Source organism: Aphelocoma coerulescens, chromosome 2 (assembly GCF_041296385.1).
Source record: "Aphelocoma coerulescens isolate FSJ_1873_10779 chromosome 2, UR_Acoe_1.0, whole genome shotgun sequence".
Classification (NCBI taxonomy): Eukaryota; Metazoa; Chordata; class Aves; order Passeriformes; family Corvidae; genus Aphelocoma; species Aphelocoma coerulescens.
Window position 1 is genome coordinate 101,650,248 of NC_091015.1, and position 21,374 is coordinate 101,671,621.

General features: G+C 37.8%; 1 protein-coding gene across 2 annotated transcripts in view; it reads right to left on the reverse strand.

Moving 5' to 3' along the window:
• Positions 1-1,122: 1,122 nt before the first annotated feature.
• LPCAT1 (lysophosphatidylcholine acyltransferase 1) overlaps positions 1,123-21,374 on the reverse strand; it is a 59,676-nt gene continuing 39,424 nt past the window's right edge. The window contains exons 10-14 of one of the 2 annotated variants that reach the window (XM_069004208.1): positions 17,776-17,901; positions 12,062-12,215; positions 11,080-11,178; positions 7,016-7,154; positions 1,123-2,000 (exon numbers count right to left, since the gene is read on the reverse strand). In XM_069004208.1, coding sequence (XP_068860309.1) covers positions 1,816-2,000; positions 7,016-7,154; positions 11,080-11,178; positions 12,062-12,215; positions 17,776-17,901 — 703 coding nt within the window. In that variant the 3' untranslated portion in view covers positions 1,123-1,815. Of the gene's footprint in view, positions 2,001-7,015; positions 7,155-9,482; positions 10,646-11,079; positions 11,179-12,061; positions 12,216-17,775; positions 17,902-21,374 lie in introns of those variants that run through there. The other variant, XM_069004209.1, reaches the window with a different exon arrangement.

Below are 21,374 nucleotides of genomic sequence, written 5' to 3' on the forward strand. Positions count from 1 at the left end.
CTGCCTCAAGATATAACACAGTAATACCCTCTCCCTCCTCTGAGCAGCTGACTATTCCTACTTAACTGTACTTTATCATATGCCTTATTTTTTCAATCCATTTCTCCTGTTTTTCATGATCAGTTTTAATTCAAGTCTTGCCAGGAAGTCTGCTGCCTCCCTGTCAGCTTGGCTTTTGTTACCTAGATAAATCAAAAATGTAATTATTGTCTCTACATACCTTCATAAAGCATATTTTCTTACTTTTTTTTCCTCCTACCGTTTTTATTAAAGCCAGTTCAGTTTGGAGACCTGTCACATATGGTTAGGGATTTCTAAGGACACATTCCAATACCCTAATGAGCTTTAAAACACCTCCTGCTATTTAAAAAAGAGTTATAAAAGCATTTGGCACAAACAGACTTCCTTTGCTAAAATTCCTTCCTTTCAAATCTAATTTTAAATTCCTTTGTGGAAGACTCAAATCTCAACAGTTTTCCAATCACAAAACCATCATATTTTAGCACAGCCCTACAAAATTAGTCAGAAATTACATGAAAGATTTTTTTTGTTTGTTTGGAAGCAGAGTTGCCATCACAGTTATTTTGTGAAAGAGTCCTCCTTCCTATTCCTTGAGGCTTTTGTCACATTTCCTAATCAATGAAGCTCTGTGGTTTTATAATAGTCTAGATTTTTCTCTGAGACCCTCAGTAGTAGTTAAGGCATCTGGCTTTACAAAAGGAAACATAGGTGTTACTAATAGAAGTGTGGTGGGTTTTTTTAACAGTTCTAAACTATTCTAAGATTCATATATGTTCTATGAAGTATATGTAATGTTGCTATAGAGATTTAACTAGCACTTCTTCAGGATGTTCTGTAACTTGTTGCTGGCTTGGCCTCTGAAATGACTGCAACCTTTTCCAACTTGTGCTGATACACCAAAGTTTTCATGGTGTGTTCCATGCTATGTTATCTGTACAGGCTTTCTACAAAAGAAACCTGTGATTCCTGATAAATCTAAATCAAATATAGCTGTGTAAACATCTCCCATTAAAATGTTTTATGGACATGATTTCAATTGGTTATAAGAGAAAAGCACAAACAGTTCAGTTATGTATTTTCAAACAGTATGTGGCATGTCAGTTTGGAAAGAATTCATGTTTAATTGCATCTGGAAGATTACAGTAGAAAAGTGTTGGGGTGAGGGATAAGGAGCCTTTCCTTTTCATTCTACCATGGAAAGAGAAACAATTTTGTCATTCAACAATAAAAATAAAAAGCAATCCTTAGCAAGTTTTTGTATGACCATTTCCAAACTGTTCACTGAAACCAAAACAAAGGGCCAAAGTATGCTTGCTTTGCTCAAGAGAATAATCCCACTGAAATCAACAAGACTGACTATTCAGATATGGACAGCAAAGTTTGGCCCCAAATAAACATTCCCATACCTAGGGAAAACACTAATCACCAAAGTGCACTTTACACCATAGTAGCTACAGTTTCTTTATACATGCACGGTTTGTGCGACACTTTGTACATGGAACTAGCCAATGGAATATAAATAACTTGTGCCGCTTCCTTTTAAATATGAACATTAATAATGAAGCACATTCACATTATTACCTTTCAAAGACCTTTTAAAAAAAAAAACAAAAACAACCTTTCCCAAAGTAACCTGGAACATGTTGTTAAATATAGCACATACGATTCAAAGGATGGTATTAAGATAGAATTTTCACACACAAAACTGGTATTTGCTGTATAATTGGAGTGACTTATGAAAATCCCAAGAAAATACAACCCTCTCACCAGGAGAGGAAGGTAACAGTTGTAGTGTTAATTCAGTTTCTTCTGCAGGGGCTTCTTTCTATCTCCAGTGTTGTCAGGGCTGAAGTCAGTACAGATACCATTAGGAGCAGAAAGAGATGAAGTCTCCAAGCCACTCTCAGCTCCCATCTGATCAGCATAGAGATAGTCTTCTGCAAAGTGTGGGTGCAACTCAGCAAATGTGTAGAAGTCATCTAAAAAAAAAAGTTGTTGCGCAGAATCAGCTCTTTGAAACAGAAGGATGCTAAATTTGAATACTTACACATATATAATCACATGATTTCTTCAGAGAAAAATAGCAGCAGTTAACATAATGCTATCCCCCGTGCTTGTTTTAGCTTCTCAGAAAAAGTTTACCACATCCGCAGAGCTGAGATGCTGCAAAGAGTTATCTAAGCCCTCTGAAAACACTTCAGGCCAGAGCTTAGCTTGCATGAAGGGGCAAACAGGCTCAGATTTGCATTAAAATGCATGATGAGCACCACATGCCCTGACATAGCATTTCACTATTCACTGGGGAAGTACAGAAGCCCTCCAGCTGAAGATCACTGAACATCAAGAGTAGTCATTTTTTAAATTCTTAAAACTCTTTTGCAGACATGCCCTTTAATGCTTTGCACTCATAGATTGATTCAACCTAACAGCAGCTGTCATTGCCACCTTCCGCTTTCAAGAGCATTACAGAAGTCCCAATATTTTAGAGAACAATATTGAGGGGATAATTTATAGCACATGAAAAAACTCCTGATTTTAATGTTGGATGATAATACAATAAGAAGAGCCAGATTAATTCTTGGGGGAGTGGGGAAGCCTTAATATCAAGAAGTAACATTTTGTGTTAAAAATCAGACTTTAGAAACTTTGTCTCAATTTGCCCATATGACTTTATTCAGACATGATTTGAACACAGGATACTGTAAAGGATCCAAGCAACAAGCAGCTATTCTTATAACATAAACTGACACTAGAAAAATCTGGATGTGAATGTTTTCACTAATTCAGTCACCTACAATGTATCACACACCTCCCACTCAAATTCACTGTGCTATCCCAGAAGAGCTCATGATCACAGTGCTGTGAATTCCCTGGAGTGCAGAGTGGATGACACCTGAAGAAGCCTTTCAAAGGAGTGAAGCCCAGTTCCTCCTAGTACAACTGGGCTGGTATGGAAGAAGGGAACCACTGCAGCTTTCCCTCTCTGCCACTCTTTGAGATGACATGATTTTTCATTACTGCAAAGGGCAAGGGAATGCCATATGGCTCACAAGGCACTGAAGTTGTAGGGCAACCCTGCCTCTGAACTGTTGCAAAGGGATAGATGGGGAGAAGGAAATAAGCCTAACTTTATCCTTCCACTAACAAAAAAGTGGGTATCCTTTATCCAGTTTATATAGAGTATTCTGGACCTATAACTTCAACTAAAGTCGATGAAATTTAGGTCATGAAAACCAACATTGCTATGTTGAGAAACCTCTAGGTACAACAGTCTGATGGATCATATAAATGATAACATCTTCATGAGGAAAGAAGAATCCAAAGTATCTGAAAATACACACAGCAAAGATGTTTATTGTGACAGTGTTTAATGCAAGTTCAACTTTAAAAAAAAAAAATCTCATAGCGAAGAATTTGATTCATCTAACCTTTTTCAAGACAGAAATATAGGACTTTTAAATATTTAAAATATTTAACAGTGGTAGTATTTGCAAAGATGTATTAGAAACACTTGAGGGCAAACTGATTCATCAGAATCAGAAAAGTTAAGTACCTTCAATGAAACCAACTGATTATATTCTTTTTCTGCAGCTAATAAGGAAACAGCAATCAGCTGTCAGCCTTAATCTTAACTGGGTCTGGCCTGCAGCAGGACCATGAAAGCATTCCCTTTTTTCCTATGGATGCTTTAAGCACATCCCAAGGACATACTGTTATTTGTAACAACACATACAACGTGTGCACCATGAAAAATAGCCTTTTTTTCTTGGGAAAGGTCATTCTAATATTTAGTTCAACTAAGATAAGTACAAAAATTTCAACCAGCAGCACCAAAGATGCTCTTACAATCACATTAAACATGAGAAAGACTGGACTATTTACTGTAGATGCCAGTCTAAGTGATTTCTCAAGAGGTTACAGTATTTTTTCAGAAAATAAATTCAGAAAAATCCCTTGAAGCAGTTGTTCACACAGTTATAATAGTTTATATCCAAATTTTCATCCTGATAATTATGTGAGGATCCATCCCTCAATGTTTCAGCAGTACTGGATCTAAATGAAAAACTTGATTGAACAGGGGTATTGAACAGGGTAACATTTTAGATAGATCTCAGTAAGTTGACATTTTAGGTCCTGCTGAAATAAGTCCTTAAGATATTAAGGAATATTTATCAAAGTTATACTCAGCAGAGTGCAATGAAAAGTGCTTGGAATCCCATTTGCTTCATTCATCAGAAATGTGAAACAAGGTGATGTAGAAAGAACCAGCTGTTCCAGCATTACTTCTAATCACAGAAGAGCTCAAACTGAAAGCAACTGTAAAGCACTAGACTGAAGGAAAGATTACCTCAGTCTAACTTGGGGAGGAAGGTGATTTTGCTTCTACCTCCACTAAGAGCAAGGAGACATAAAGAAAGAAGGAATCCAAAGTGGAGCTAAGACTCATGTCTGTATCTTTGTATTAAGTATACATATGCACTACAAGAACTTCAAGAGCTTTTTATCCTACCCTTGAAACACCCTCCTGCTACTTGCTGCTCCTCCTGGAAGCTCTGTGTTCACCAATCTCCTCTAGTTTTTGTTTCCACTCAGGTAATAATTACCTTAGTGTACAGCAACTTAATAGGATAATCCAGTGGTTAATATATAATCATTTTAAATAATTCATCCTTCTCTGACTGTTCATCCATGCAGATACTCCAAATACGGCCACTTCCCTTTTTTTTTCTGGTTACAGCAAGCCAGGCAGTCTTCAGAACACTTTCACAGTCTGAATTGTCTATCAAGAGCTGGTAGAGCATTTCCTAGAATTTGAGATGCCCTCCTAGAGAACCTATTCAGACTCTCCAGAATCATGTCTTAAGATTGATAAATCTTGCCTCTGTCTATATTAGACCAAAAGGATAAGCTTTGCAATCAAAGTGCATCTGAACAACTAAGCCAACTGCACACTGCTCAAGAGAACTGATACATAGATCTTTGGCAACCAGTGTGCTTTCAAATGCAACAAAAATCCAGATTTCCAACAATTCAGACTCATGATTACCAATCTAGTTACACAATCTTGATTTTGCTATCAGTTATTCTGTTTACCTGCAACCTGAGCTTTTCCTTTGGGATGAGATCTGTGGCTTCAAAGACTCTGCCATGTGTGCAGCAATTTAGGTTTGATACTTTTATCTTTTGTTCTTACAAGTAAGACTTGACTTAATACTCCTGCTTTAAATTCCAACACCCTAGAAAGAAGATTGTCAGTAGACCTCTGCTGTGCATATCCAAAGTAACATCAGTTCCAACAGATGAAGTGTTTTGATTTCTCAGAACTTGTCTGGACAATATCTTCAGAACTGTGTAGTCTTCAAGTTTTTTCACCTCTCCTTTCTAGTAAATAAGTGCAACAAATTGAGCATGGGTGAAGTTCCACATAATCTCAGGAAAGGCAAGAGGTTGAATATTTGTGGCAGGAACTTTCAAGACAGAAATGCAATACCAATTATTTGCAACTTCTAATTCTCTAATCTAAGAAATTGGATATTTACTCTCACTATTAAACTTCCAGATATGTTAAAATGACATGTTTCTATTATAAAATGAGCACTTCTCTCAGAAAAAGTGCTAAGGAAAGTTCCAAAGAAATTATGTAAACACCATCCTACTACCTACTTTGTGTTGCCTCACAAAAGACTATTCTTGACCACAGGAAATAAACTGGTGAAAATGAGAGCCAAGCACTCCAGTGGCCACTGCTGTGGCTTGGTGGTCCAAATTTTCTTGTGATGGGAACATATGAGGACCACTTAGGGAAGAAGTGCAGATTAACTGCAACTATTAAAGATGAATATTAAAATACTAGTTCTTTGGTAACTCACATGACCTTCTCTGAGTTCACTTGTACATGACTACAAATTTAGCTATTCTCAAACAATGAAATGTGCTAAAATTAGAGTTCTGCCATGCTTACCAGCTTAAGATTTGTGCTGGTATTTTTGAAGCTGGTGACTGGGAGGTGGGGAGAAGAGCTGAGTTGGGTATGAGTTGGAAAACACAGAGCAACAGTGATAGGCAGGAAGAAGGCAATGGGCAGGATGGATGTGGAAATACTGGGGATGTGACAGATGAGAGGCACAGAAAGGAACAGGGTAGGGCAGCAGGAACCAAGGAGAGGAGACAGTCAGGAAATAAGGAAAGGACAGTGGCAATGACACTCATTTCAGTAACTACAATATTTGTGTATTTGAAGATTTACATACATATTGTATAACTGAAACACAGGAACTACTAGTGTAGAAACTATGATTTACTAATACTGATGCATTAATTTGTAAGATTTTTACAAATTAAATACGTACTGATTATCCTGAGGGAAAAACAATTGGAACAGGGTATGTCATAAGCACCTCTACTGGAAATACATAATATGTTGGCTATCAACAACTCAGTTCATACTTAAATAATACAATTAAATTTAGAACCTTCTGCATAAAACAAAGAATCTGAAGTAACACACAGGTACTCTGACTCCCAGCACAATCTATTCATCCAGGTCTCAATTTTTCAAATTCAACTTTCTTGCCTCTGTTCCACCTACATTACAGACTACATAATAGGCAGCCTGGTTAACCCCCTCTTTTTCTGCTCCCAGACATAAGAGACAAAACAACAGGAGAGAGCTAAGGTAGCTTTCTTTAAAACTACATATCCACATACATGGAAGTCACAGAACAGAATATGCTGCAAGAGCTAATCCTTGTATTATGTGACTTGATGTGGAAGGGAAAACTGAAAACATGCAAATAAGGTATTTAATACCAAAGGTGAAACTGATTTTTAAAATGAAAATTTACTTTTTTTGCAGTGCTTTTATCAGTACTGAAGTCAACAAGCCAACTAAAAAAAAGCACAGTTTAATAAAAATGCAACTTCTTTGTTTATCAACATGAGTGCAGGCAACTTAGACATTTTGTGCCAGTTCAGATGCAGTTAGAATACTTACCATATGTAATCTTTCCTTTTTCATCTTCATCTACAGCCCTAAAAAGATGTGTAACATCAATCTGTGACACACCCATGGCAGTCTTCAGAATATGAGCTAAATCCTCTTCTGTTATAGTTCCGCTTTCTGACTGGTAAAGCTATGAATCAAGACAGCAAAATAAATCATTGCAAAGCTGAATGCCAGCTCCTAGAAGCAGCACTACATTGAAGTAAAGCGAAATAAAAATTTGGTATTAGAAATTCTAGTCATTCTCAGACTGATGTGATATATCAAGGATTTCAGATTAGTCTGGGTAAAAGATATCATCATCAGTTCACCTGTGTATGCTTAGAAAGTAAAGCTTGCTATATTCAGAAGAAAGTCCTATGTTTACATGCCTAACCACTGGAATTACAGTGATACTCAGTGACAAGACTGTCAATCACTAACAAGTTTTGCAAATATATAACTGAGAATAATATTCAGTCCATTGAGCTACATGTCTAAACTCCAAGACAGTCTGTGATATCGAGAGATATATTTAGGTCAAATCAGATACCATTTCCACTTGGTCAGATGTAAAACTCAAGATTCCTTTGACCAAAATCCAAAAGCCAGTTGGCATAAAATGCCTGTATCTAAATGGTATTAATCAGGAGAATCCTACCCCATACATCAGTGATGGGCATATAATTTTCTACAAGTATTTATTCTAGAAAACAAGAATTTGCATAATCTTACATCCTAAAGAGTTACCTCACAGGAGTTAGCTTTACTACTGACATATTGATAACTAAGAATAATTGTTCATAGTCTCATTCCATCTTTGCATATGTGCATTTTTTCCCTGAGAAATGGACCTGAATACCTCCAAACCTCTGTACGAAATACGGCTTCATTAAGCTTCCTTAAGATAACTCAATTTGCCTGTACAATGTAAAGTGAGAGAGAAGAGTTTTTGAAATATTCCTATCTTCTTTTCAAGCATGGTAACACTGCAAATATCAAACAATGTAAAAAGTGCTGGTTTGGAAGCTTCCTTTTAATTTCTCTACATCATCGAGGTGGGAACTGATGAGATTGAACAAAACAGCCATAAGTATGTATTTTTCACACAAGCAGAAGCTGTTGTCACGAGGTAGCACACCTCAGTGGAATAAAAATATTGAAGTTCCATGGAAGACAACATATGCTCCAATCAGGAATCGTGCCTTTACCCCCCCCCCCCAGCACCTAACCTGCACAGTGTTTCACAGGAATAGGGGAAAGGACAAGACATTTCTTAAATAAAACCTGCTACCTTTTCACAGAACAAGCAGTCAGGTAATACTGGGTGGTCAGGTTCACAAACACCATACTGACAAGATTTACAACAGCCTTTCGTTTCTTTAGCAGTTCAGAAGGGAAGTTGTAGCACTTACACTGGAGTGCAGCTCGTAGTCCAAACCTCCTGCCAAGGCAGGGTCACCTAGAGCAGGGTGCACAGGACTGCATCCAGGTGGGTTTGGAACGTCTCTAGAGAGGGAGACTCCACAACCTCCCTGTGAAGCATGTTCCAGTGCTCTGCCACCCTCAACATAAATAAGTCTTCTTCATATTGAGGTGGAACTTATTGTGATTTAGTTTATGGCCACTGCTCCTCATCCTGTTGCTGGGCACAACTGAAGAGTCTGGCACCATTGTCTTGACACCCACCTTTGAGATATTTACATGCATTAATGAAATCCTCTCTCAGTCTTCTCTTCTCTAGACTAAACAGTTCCCTCAGTCTCTCCTCATTAAAGAGATGCTTCACACCCCTCATCATCTTTGTGGCCTCCACAGGACTCTCTCTAGTAGCTCCCCATCCTCCTTGTACTGAGGAGCCCAGAACTGGACACAGCTCTCCAGATGTGGCCCCACTAGAGCTGAATAGAGGGGAAGGATCACCTCCCTCCACCTGCTGGCCACACTGTTCCCAGTGCACTGGCCCCCCTGGACACAAGGGCCCTGCTGGCTCACTGTCAGCCTGTCATCCACCAAGACTCCAGGTGCTTCTCTGCAGAGCTGCTCTCCAGTAGGTCAGACCCCAACCCGTAATGGAACTTGGGGTTATTCCTCCCCAGGTGCAGGACCCTGCACTGGCCTGCACTTGCTGAACCTCATTGGGTTTCTCCCCATCAAACCCTCTAGCCTATGAAGATCCCACTGAATGGCAGCACAGCCCTCAGGTTTCTCTCTCACACCCCCCACTTTTGTATGAACTCCATATAATGATACTATTTTTCAAGTTCTTCAGTCATATACTAAACACTCTCACTTTTAAAATGTGTAGCTATATGAAATGTTCCACTTTTTCTGAAAGCAAATGACAGCAAAAAGTAGCAGGAGGCAGAGGACAGCACCTGTTCAAAGTCATACACTCATGAACTGGCTAGATCCTTCAATGGCTCCAGGTAAGCTGTGTGAATATCTTACTGTATGTGAAGTCAAGGACAGGAGGTAGGAATTATAATGGCTCTCTTTCCTTTTTTTTTTTCCTAGAACGAGCAAAATTTCCTCAGCTTGAGATTTTTCGTAACTCTTCCAATCATCACTAGTAGGATAAAATGAGTCAAACCTGTTTTCCCTGGCTGAGTACTTCTTAATACACACATAAAGCTTCTTTGCAGTTTTATAGCTAATTTTATATTTTGTAATTAACAAAGTAACTCAAAATTATGTATTACGAGTTGGAGAATGAAGCAGATAAGGAAGAACAGAAATTTTCCTAAGAAACAGTTTTATTAACTTCAAATGCTTCCAGAAAGAAAATAACCACCCTATCTGAGCTTTTCTTCCTCTCAAATGATAAAATGATATTGCACATTATGAAACAGGACAGCTAAATTTAAAAAAAAAATTCCCCAAAGCCCCCTTTAAGTTTACTTCAAATTTGTTCATTTTAGTATGAAGACATGGAGCTGACCAAACAGCACCTGACTATTTCTCTGTGCCATTTCATAGCTGAAGGAGACGAAGTCCTTTCTGTCAGCTTTTCCCTCAGAAGGAAAAGTAGATAACAGCAGCTACTAGTGGCAGATTTCCCACAATATTTGTAGGAACTAATAATTTTTGCTCTTTCCTCCTTTGCCAAATTTATTGGATTCTGGCCGAAGGGTAAGAATGATACATGTGAACACTAAGCATTCACAGGAGCCTCATTTCTTCAGCAAGACGTAGCTGAAGTCGTCATGCTGAAGAACCTGAACACAACTACACAGAAAAGAAGGCTGCAATGTAGCACCATGCAATTGAATGTTCTCAGCTCCATGCATTCACTAGTGAAGACAGCATCAAGACTTAGCACTTCTCAGTTTCAGTAACACTGAAGACCATGTGAATTCAAGGCAAAGGGAAAAGATGATGCAGGATGCAGCAGAGTTCACATGTTGAAACAGTAATATTAAAAAAATTAATTGAAAATTAATACATCAAGGTGTCAGAAACCCGTTGGTTAAGCATTGCTGCTGTCACTTTCCCAAAAAGCTTGCATTAACAATCTATGGTGATGCTACAACAAACCACTGAGGCTAGAGCAAAATCAGGAGCACTTCTGGGAAGCATCAAGTCTGGACAAAGACTTCACGACCACCACACAAACATGGTAAGACTAAGAGGGAAGAAAATCTTGACAAGAAGAAAAAAGGAGATAAAAAAAATACTCTATTAACATGTAGGAAAATTTTAAAAAACTATTTTATTAACTTGAAAAATTTGATTTGGTTGAAACATTCTAAGAGTACTAAGTACAACTCAACAGCCTGTTTGTTTAGAGGAATCAATAAAAAGGACTTGAGGTTTGAGACTTAATTTGCTGAAAAGGATTCTACCAGAATTCTACAAAGAAAAATTTCAAACAGCAAGCTTCCGTAATTTTACACAACTCACACTAGAAATGCATTCCCTGTTAATGTGAACTCTTAATCTAATTTTCCATTAGTACTGTTTTAAAATGTAATTAAGTATTAAAAGGGAATGTGGAAATTTCTATTGAGTCTAACGCCAGTATTAACAATTTCTAAAAATAAGTAAACTACATAGAGCAAAAAAATGCTGCTTACCTGAAATGCCAACTGAATTGTTTCCAGAGTTTTGGATGGCTTACAGACAACTGACAGAGCAACGACAAATTCCCGAAAGTCAATTACGCCATCTTCATTCTGTGAAGGAAAACCTCCCCTCAAAACAGTGCAGTTTGTCTGAGAATTTTCAGAACTAACTAACAGTTGCTAAAAATGCAGAATATTCAGAAAGATTGTTACATGTGCCACAACAAAAAAAACAGTCTCACTGAAATGCAGTCACGTGAGGACAAGAACCTGGGTGAAAGCCCTGCAGGTCCTTCTCAGAGTCTCAGTCAAAAGTCATAGTTTAAATATTCTTGGAAGACAGTGCTGCTTCTGTCACCCTTCACTTGCATATTTAAGATTTTTTCCATTAAACCATCTGAATTACTGGGCTGAAATTAAAACCAGAGAACCAGAGGACAACACACCCTAATTTAAGCCCTGAATACATGACATCTGCTCCAAGAGAGAACACTGTGGACATCCACCTCCTGGTCCAGACAGCACCTCATCCTGACAAAGATAATCATCATTTCTCCATTCTGACTGATTGCTGGAGGAATGAAAAACTGGTTCATTTGCCAAGATCCTTCAGGTTTCAGGCACTGTAGAAGAACAAGTTTATTTACATTTATTTATATTTATTTACAAGGTAAATGAAATATCAGCTACCAGACACTGCATTCAGCTGCCATGAGCAGCAGCAGAGGTCTCACCTGACCCCTTCTTCCTCCTCATACTTTGCATCTAGAAAAAACCAGGTTTTGTCCAGCTGATATTCCTTTTAAGTTCTACCTGAAGGAATGCTTTATTTAGCTGATACGTGCCCTTACCTTGCTGAAAGGGAAGTGCAGCAAGCAAATACTACGGTGAAGTGCTCAGAATAAGACCTCAGTGAATTAGATTGAAACAGAAGTAGGCTAAAGTGGAGTTTACCAAAAGTAATAAAATTTTAAAACTTAATGTTGCTTCTTACCTCATCAAAAAGTGCAAACATACTTTCTAATGTCTGAGAAACTGGAAATTCCAAGTAGGCTGAAAATTCTTTAAGATCAACCTTTTCTTTCTTCATTTTCATGGCACTTGCAGCATATTTTTCAAGATCATCTTCAAGTTTTTCTGGCTTCAGCCTATAAAGTGTATTATTTTTGCAGATTTTAAAATCCAACCCAGTTTTAACAACACATATTTCAAAATATCAAATGAAACAATGGATGATAAAGGTGTAAAGCATTACAAAGTCTGGATTAAGAATTATTACACAACTTTATTATAAAATAATATATTTCTGTAATTTTAAAGCTCCCATTAGTTCTCAAACTGTTTTAAGAATTACTGCAAGGGCTTAAGAACCCGGGACAAACTCACGTCCTTCAGTCTACCTTGGTTATAAGCCATACATGTAAGAAGTTCAACAGGAAGAAACACAGTCTAGAACTAGGTAGTAAATTCCAAGCATGGAGAACGAGGTGGAATTTAGGTCACCTGAATATGGCTGTATTGTAGGACAGTAACACAAACAAATTATGTTTCCAAATTCACTAATGTCACTGAACAGGAAGGACATGATGCATCCTGCCTTAAAAAAAAAAAATCAGGGATTACATAATAGTGATTATACTGCTAATCCTGTTTGTCAGCCCTCATTTATCACATTCAGTCTTGAGCTGGACACCATTATGAGGTAATGGTAACCCAAACAAAATTCTAGCAGTTCATACAGCTACAGTATTTCCTCAGTCCTTCCCATTGCAAAACCATACCCTGAATGCTGAATGAACAGCTTTATACTTATGCAGATATCTACTGCGTGGTTGTTGGTTAGTTTTTTTCCCTAAGTCAAGCTTCCTGTTTTGGCTTTGCAAAAGAAAACAAACACAAAAACCAAACAAAAAAACCTTACCAAATAATCTTATTATGAATAAAATAAATGGTGCTGCAGTATGATGCAAGGAAAAGTAACTTTTCCCTGTAATACAACATCAAGCAAATCTTGATCTACCCCCCTCTGAACTGACTGAGGGTAATTTGGGCATCCAAACTTCCCACTCTGAAGGCAAAAGCTGCCAGCAAAGTCTTCTACAGTGTCCTTCTGCAGTTGCCTGTTTTGATGTTTGCTGCTGCAGACAAGGAAAAGTAGTTATTCACACAACTCAGAAGCTTACACCAGAACTGTTCCCAGACTGCAGCTGGGACTCCTCAGCAGCTTCCTCTCAGTTACAAGAATGAATAAAATGCTTGATATCAGCATTCTGAGGAGCTTCTGAAAAAAGATAAGAGCATTTCTGCTAGGAAGATTATCTGATATATCAGCTCCAGAACTTGATCACTTGCTGTAGTGACCCTTCCTAAACCTCATGACTTTTAAGTAAAAATACAACTCTCATGTTCTGTTATAACCTATACTGACTTACCAATATGTACTAACTAAACAATTCCAAAACCTGTATTTCTGAATTATAAAACTTGAACAAGCAAGAATTCTTCCAGAAACCCATGGCTCCTATAGAACATTCACAAGTTCTCCATCCTAGCATTAAAACACCTATCTTAAGATTTAGTCCTAGACAGTACAAAAGAGTGAGACACCCCTCTGCAAACATTCATTTTCCATGATCAAGTAGAAAAGTAGAAGGAACAAACCTCCATAGAGGATTTGAGACACACACAGAACTCAGCTTCTCACATGCAGGATTACATGCAAGAAGTGTCCACTGATAATACATCCCAGAGCAGTAGCTGAAATGGATTTTAACTGTAGCATGAGGACAGCTGGCATCTAAATCCTTGAGATAAGCCCCCAGTGATGCAGAATACATAGAGTAACATTTGTCTCTAAATCAGAGAGATTTTATTTGCAATGAATTGTCTCAAAATTCACCTTCTAGAACTGAGGGAGCACTCATTTGGTGAACAACACTCAAGACTTGCAAGATCTTCACCAGTAATGAAGTTTGAAAAGCTAAAGAAGCTTGAAGGCAAAACCTTGTATGGGAAGTAACACGGCTCACCACGAATCTTACAGACATCTTGTGGCTTGTGTTTTGTAAATACAGAAAGAGATGTGAGGCAATCTCAAAAGCAGTATGTGGATCAGTGAGGCAGACTGCTTCAACTTCAGTGTGACTGCATTGTGCTTCTGGTAATTCAAGGTAGGCTCAAGTTCCTCTAGTTCTTCAAAATCAGAAAGTAATTAATATGTTGATGACCATAAGCTGCTCAACTAAAGTCTTCTGAAGCCAAGTGCAAATTTCATAATAAGTTCTTAACCAATGTGAAAAGGTTTGAATGTCCCAATTCCTTTACAGTTGTTACTTTTATCCCAACGGAGGCCGTAATTTCTAGAAAGCCAACAGCAAATGTCTTTCCTCATGAAATTGTGGTTGTTGGCTCAATGGTTTCCATACAGGATCTAGGCTTTATGATATATAAAATTATTTGCTGTTGTGGTGTTTTGCTTCATTTATTAGGTCAGTGCACATTAGAAAGGGAACAAGAAGTATTCCCGAGTCCATAAAGATGGAAAGGACATTTTTCAAGATTAACAGCTCTGAACATTAAATTTTTCACAGCATACTTCACAAGAAAAAACAGTTGATCCCTGAAGGTAGAATATTTTACAGCATAATTATCACTATTTTTAGCAAGTAAGCTAGTTTTAGCTGTATTTGACTATTTGAAAACAAGCTCATTTCTTGCATGCTGGGAACCTGCCAAAAACCTTCTAGTGTCTCAGAGAGCTGAAAGAACAGCTGGATCTTGTAGCTAGCTACTGTAAACTGCAAGCACAGGAAAACATGCCCTAAGCCAGAAAAGCACAATACATTCAAGTTTTATCTTTGCTGATGTACTTCTGTGCAACTTCTTGCCATAATGGAGCAAATATATTGAAAAATTGCAAAACTGACCTTGAATACTCTTGGCACACCCTGCCTTGATCCACTAAAGCAGGGGCTGCCATGGTTGGTATTTGCTGTCATGCCTGATCCATGATCACCTCTTGCAGTGGAGAGTATTGCTTTTATCACAAATGGAGATGGTAAACATGCTCCAGAGGTTTTTCCCCTTGTCATAGATGACCTCTGAGCTCTCTGAAGTTACAGCACTGATAGTTAGATGTGAGGGTTATTACTCTGGGGATGCAAAGTTCTACCTACAGTCTGGACCACCATTTCAGGCACATACGGAGAGCAGAATTCTGCATTGTAGTCTGGATGGTAAAGGCTGCTGAGCAAGAATAGACAGGCACCAGCCTATGAGGTTCTTGCAGATCTTGGTAGCCTACAGCTGCATGGCCTAAAAGGATCCTCATGGTCAGCTTGAGGAAGTAATATTGGGAATTAGAACAAACAGAAGCTTGAAACAATAGGAGCAAATCAATTCAAATCAGAACTCAAGGATCTCCTTGCAGGAAACTACCAAGATACTACTTCTAGGAAGTGTCTCATAAAAAGACAGAGACTAGACTTAATTAACTGTATTAAAACTTCCTGAAGGAGGAAATACCCAAAGAGGTCTTTAGTAAGGCACAAAATCCAAACAAGATTTAATGTCCAGAACATGGCAATAGATCCAGTTCAAGTAAAAACAGAGATTCACTTTAAACAGTGGGGTAATTAATTACAGAATAAATCATCAAATGAAGCAGAGGATTTGCAATGTATGAAAAAAAAATATGAAAGCAGTAACATAGACTGCCCATAGCTTAGCAATCAGCTTGTTGGTCAGACAAATTATCAGACTGAAGAGAAACACGACTGCTTGAGGACTAATGAATGAACAATTTGAGAAGGTAAGCCTATGATCAATTGATCTCATTGATAAGGCAGTCATTTTATCACAGAGTGTGGTGTACAGCTCTGTTAACAGAGCCTGAGCTCTTCCTTAGATGAAGCATGAGAACTCTCTGCTATGCCTGCATGGATTCTGGACTGGATCCCATCCAGCTGAGCACAGACTAAGCAAATTTTACAGACAATGAAAATGAATCCTGTAGACACATAATGTACACAGAAGTAACTCTTCAGTGTAGCAAACTGAGGTGTAAGTTGATTTCAAAACATCTAAACCACAAAGAACTCCGAATTTGTCTTGCTATAGAAATCTTCTAAAACTGGACATTATCTTGAAGGTACGTCATTGCTCAAAAACAAGTACTAAGACTGGATGAAAAACCCATTGGATAAAATTTACTGTTCCAGTTATTTAGGGATGTAAGTGGATGATCTTAATGCCTCCCTGGCCTCAAAACCTTTGAATAAACAGCAAAATGACTACATTATTATCAAACATGCATTAGAGATGAAGTCATATTACAATCTTCATCCAATTGTGCCAGCAAAATACCATCATAATATCCTTCTTATTGGCACATGCCCAAATTCAGAGAGGATTATACTTCACTGATGATTAATCGCTCAAACCAGAGAGAAATTCTGTGCTGCAGCAAACCTCACTCACAAATGCATGTAACTGTTTCAGAGGCCAAAACAAAACCCTAGAGAAGCATAATTTCAAAGAACAGCTTTAAATTGAGCAGACAGAAGCCAGACAACTTAACAAGAAGATTAAACTGAATCCCAGGATTATCAACTACATAATAAGAGACGTGGGTGGTCGGTTTGTTTTGTTTCACTTGCTTTTATTCCTTAGCACTGTAAATTCAGAGCCTTTGAAACAAAGTAAGAATCTTTCTTTTCCCTTAGAAGTCTCTCCTATCCTAACAGAATACTTTTCAGATGAAGGACCTGACAATAGCTTAATATATGCTTGTCATCTGAATTCATAATGTGTACTGTCCTACATTCCTTATTCTCCAATAGAGCTTGCTCTTCCTCATTTTCATTTATGTACACAAGCTGAAGATGAAGGAAAAATTAGTGAAGGAAAATAAAATACACAATGGAAACATTAAACTGCGCTCTGTACTTTCAGGTGATGAGACAAGAAAATGAAAATGTTTGCATATTGAGAGTTAATAGGATGAAGCTTGTACATTTAGTTCATGGTTGCTCAATACGATCACTGGAGAAGCAGGAGAAAAAATGGAAAACAGCAGCAAGTTCTACTACTTGATTTATGCAAGTTTTACAGGTTTGCTGAGGCTTTTTTGAAAGGTAAAGCCAACAGGAAATGGTGCTATGGGAAGAAAGAAGAGAGGATCCACACTGCATGCATTGACCTACAGCTCCATTAGAAAGTCCATCTGGCAGTGACCTGCTCAGAAGATCAACTACCACCTTGTGCTTCTCAGGAAAGGGTGACCTCTCTATCTTCATTATTGCAAGGTTAATCCAGTCACAAGATGGCTATTGGCAGCACTTGTTTTCCCTGCACAGATGTCACAGGAAAAGGCAATTGACTCTTAACCGTATCAAATATTAGAAATCCCACAGTATTCCTGATCCTCTTCAGAAAGCGTCTTCTAGGTCAGGAATGAACGCTTCAGACTCACACTGCTCACTTGTCAGATAGAAAATAAGAACTTTACAACCTACTTTACTCATTAGGATTCAGGGGTGCTGCTTGCAAGTGAAGTACAGTACTAGCTTAATTTTATACAGGTGTCTCCCTGACTGTATGATGACAACATTCCATATTTATTTATAAAAGCAATATTGTTACATGACAGGAAAACTATATAAACACAGATATATAATAAAGATATAAATAAATATTGTATATGCTCACCCAAGGCTTCTCACAAGCTTTGCAAATTCTAAAAGACACGTGTCTGAAGGTAGACGAAGCTGTCCTTCAGCCAAAGCCAGCTGACAGTCTTCAAATGTGTAGTCTGTCACTGAAACTCCCAATGCCCTTGAATAAACCAAAAAACCACTGTAAACAAGACAATCTAAGAAGACTGAACAGAATAATCACTTTTTCACAGCAAGAAATCCCGTAACAATTATGCTCTCTATTCTGAAAAACTATAAAGAGCTCATAAAAGTTCACATAGCGAAACTGAAATATGGTACTCGATCCATTGCAGAACATCTACTTTGACTGAGTCCATGAAAATACACAAGAACAAAAGGCAAAAACTGGGCAGTGCATACACTTTCATAGACACATCCATTTCACAGAAGTGAAAAACTAAGGTTTCAAAATTTTTACTCTAGAAAACAAATTTATTAACAATTGTGTCCAATATTTTTATTGTGATTGATTTATTAATGTGCTAGTGCAATCACCTGAGCAGAACAGCTATTACCTGTAGCTAATATTAATATTATAAAAAAAGGCAACATTTCTCAACAAAGAACAGGTAGAACATAACATATAAAAGCAAGTGTAGTTAAACTCCAAGCAAGTAAGTTATTTTTAAATGTATGACATAAGAAAAGTAGAAAAAAAAAATACTCCCAAGACTTTATACACCAAAAAATTCAGTACTGGTTTTTGCTTTACTTCTGACTTGATGCTCTGCAGTAATTGTAGCACCAAAAGATAACTGATGGAAATCCTGATATTACAGCTGCCCTGCATTTGCTGTGGCAAAGTTGAGAGAAAGACACTTTGGTGTGAAAGAGGCCTTTAAGAATTCAGTGTACAAACATAAGAAGCAATTTAGAAAGCCAACACTGGCTCCATATAAGCTACTCATCTGCCACATTTTCTATTATACTTGATTTTACTTAGAGTAGTAAGGAGCATCATCTCCTTTATGCAGACTTCGAGTTCGATGAAATCTTCATGAAGTTTTTTTATTGACTTAGCTTTATTCTTTTAATCTACAGTTTGTCTGCCTTACTGCTAACCACCTTTTTCATATGTGAAGTTAATATACACTAATGGCAAGATTGATGCAAAACCCTGAGGCCTGCCACACTAATTTCAGCTTTGATGAAAACTCTGCATTCAATTCTGTGCTTTATTATAAATAGTTTGTTCTGTAATGCCAGTTATCTCTCATGCAACAAACAATTTCTGTCAAACAGTCTCTTCCTCAGAACCTCATTCCAAGGCCTTTGAATACCAAGGTAAATAACATAAGCTAGTTCTCTTCTGTCCACCAATTAATTATCAAACTTCAGGAATTCTGATATACAAGACATACACTAAACCTTAAAGGTATTGATTAGGGTTTCTCTCTTTTCTTTAAGGCTGAGAAAGTCAAACAATCAGGAAGAACACCTCACTAATAAGTAGTCAAGCTCAAAAGTACCAAATATGGCAAAACCCCTGGATATTAGTTATAAGCCATTTATGCACAAAACAAGGACATAAAAGGTAGTGATCCTGGCTGAATAGCCTCCCCCTTCCTAAGAAAAAACAACAAAGAGAAAGGAGCAAAAGGACAAAGCCAACTAAATCAAATGATTCAGGTACATAGGAAAATCATCTTAAAAGCAGTGTTGAAGATTAGATTGCCTCATACTGGTGATCTAAGCAATTAAATACAGTTCCTCAAAAGTTTTCTCTGCTTCATCTGTTGTTGTTTTAGCAATCCACTCCTCCTATGAAGTGTCCTAGCAGTATTTGTAAACCAGTAAATCACCTTAATGGAATGGACAAAATTCTTGTGATACCTTACCTCATCCCATAGACTTATGGTTAACATAGCAACAAGTGCGTAAAATACAGATGAAGAACTTCTCCATGCTGTGGGGATTTAAATCCACTTCCAAGTTCAACCTGACTTAGAGATCAGGCATTGCAAGCATGTCAAGACTTCTGTTTTATAGTATTCAATATAGCGTTGTATTATACAAGATGAAATCCCCGGTATTTTACAAGACAAAAATCAATTTTCCTCAAAAGAAAAAGGAGTGGACAAAGGAAGCAGAGTCCATCCTGCCAGTTGAGGTAACTTCCTATTCCCCTCTTTCGTACCATCTGTGCACTCCATCGTCCCTACAGACTTCCATGTCAACTGTCTCCAGCAAGGACATGCTACAGGCAGTACTACACAGAGCAGTTCCATTAAAGAATGGGACAATAAACAAAGGTCTTGCCCAGCCAAGCACATTACACCAGAATCCACCAGTTCTCCAGGCCACACTAGGTATAGCATGTAACAGAAATACAGGAACTTCGAGGCGATCAGCTGAAGCACAGGGGAACTACACAAGCAAAAACTACAAGCAAAAAGGGAAGCTTGTTAAAAGTAAGTTAAAAAAAAAGAGCAAAGTGTTCCTCTGTTGGACATATTAGGGAATCAGGAGAAGTGGTAAGGCACTCAACAAATAAGATTCTGAAAGGACAAAAAAAAAAAAAAAAAATTAGTGTCATTGAAACTGATTAAAGGTGGCAATGAAAATAAAGAGACTTTAAAGAAACAAAAGAAACCCAAGCGTTCTCTCAAGGGAAACAGAGAAGATGGACAAGTTAAAACATAACCATAAGGTGACAAGCCAAAGCAAGAAACAGCAGCCTGTTAAAACCAAAAGCAAGACACGTTTCCAACGCATCAAAAGAAAGACGACTAGGAAAGATTAGGGCACTCAGCCTGGGGGAAGGGTTGAAGCCTGACTGACTGCCAGCCCAGCACCAATGCCAGATTTAAATAACTGCTAAATAATGGTCCCTGATTATGTTGGAAGGAGCCTGGCCAAAGAGGAATAAAAAAAACCCCAAAACAAACAACCAACAAAAAAATCAAAACCAAACTTAAGATACAAACCAAATTTCAAACAAAAGCAGGAGTCATTTCAGACTCAGCCAAACCACAAGGGGAAAGCACAACCTGCATCTTTTTATAGCATTGTGCACCCCTTATAAAAGGGGTGATAGTTGGGCCAGACTCACACAGCTAACAGTACATGAAAATCCCCACAACAATACCTACATGTATGTTCAGTGTCAACACATACACAAAATGGGATTGAGAAAGACAAAAGCAGCTTCTCTTGTTTACCTGCTGCAATTTTCCAGCTGCTGGACAAAACAAACCCAACCAAACAAAAAAAACAAACAAAAAACCAAACCAAATGAACTTAAAACAGGGTACATATACTTCCAGACTTTCACCGTAACAAAGATCAGAAATCAGGAAGGAAAGAAACACTTTTGCTCCAAGTTCAATCAGAATCAACCGAGGCCAGATAAGAGTTCAAGGGGCTCTTGAGTTCAGAAGAAAAATCACAAGCTGTACAGGACTAGCAGCTTAAAGGACCTTGATTTCAGCTCAGAATATTGAAAAAACTGAAGCTGGGGAACATATAAAGTTCATTATTTATGCTAAGACTTGTGAATTTTTTAATTTCTTAGAATAAAGCCTGGCATATCAGAGTTCACTCTAAGGCCTCGGTACAACTGCAACTCACAGGATTTTCTACAGAACCACT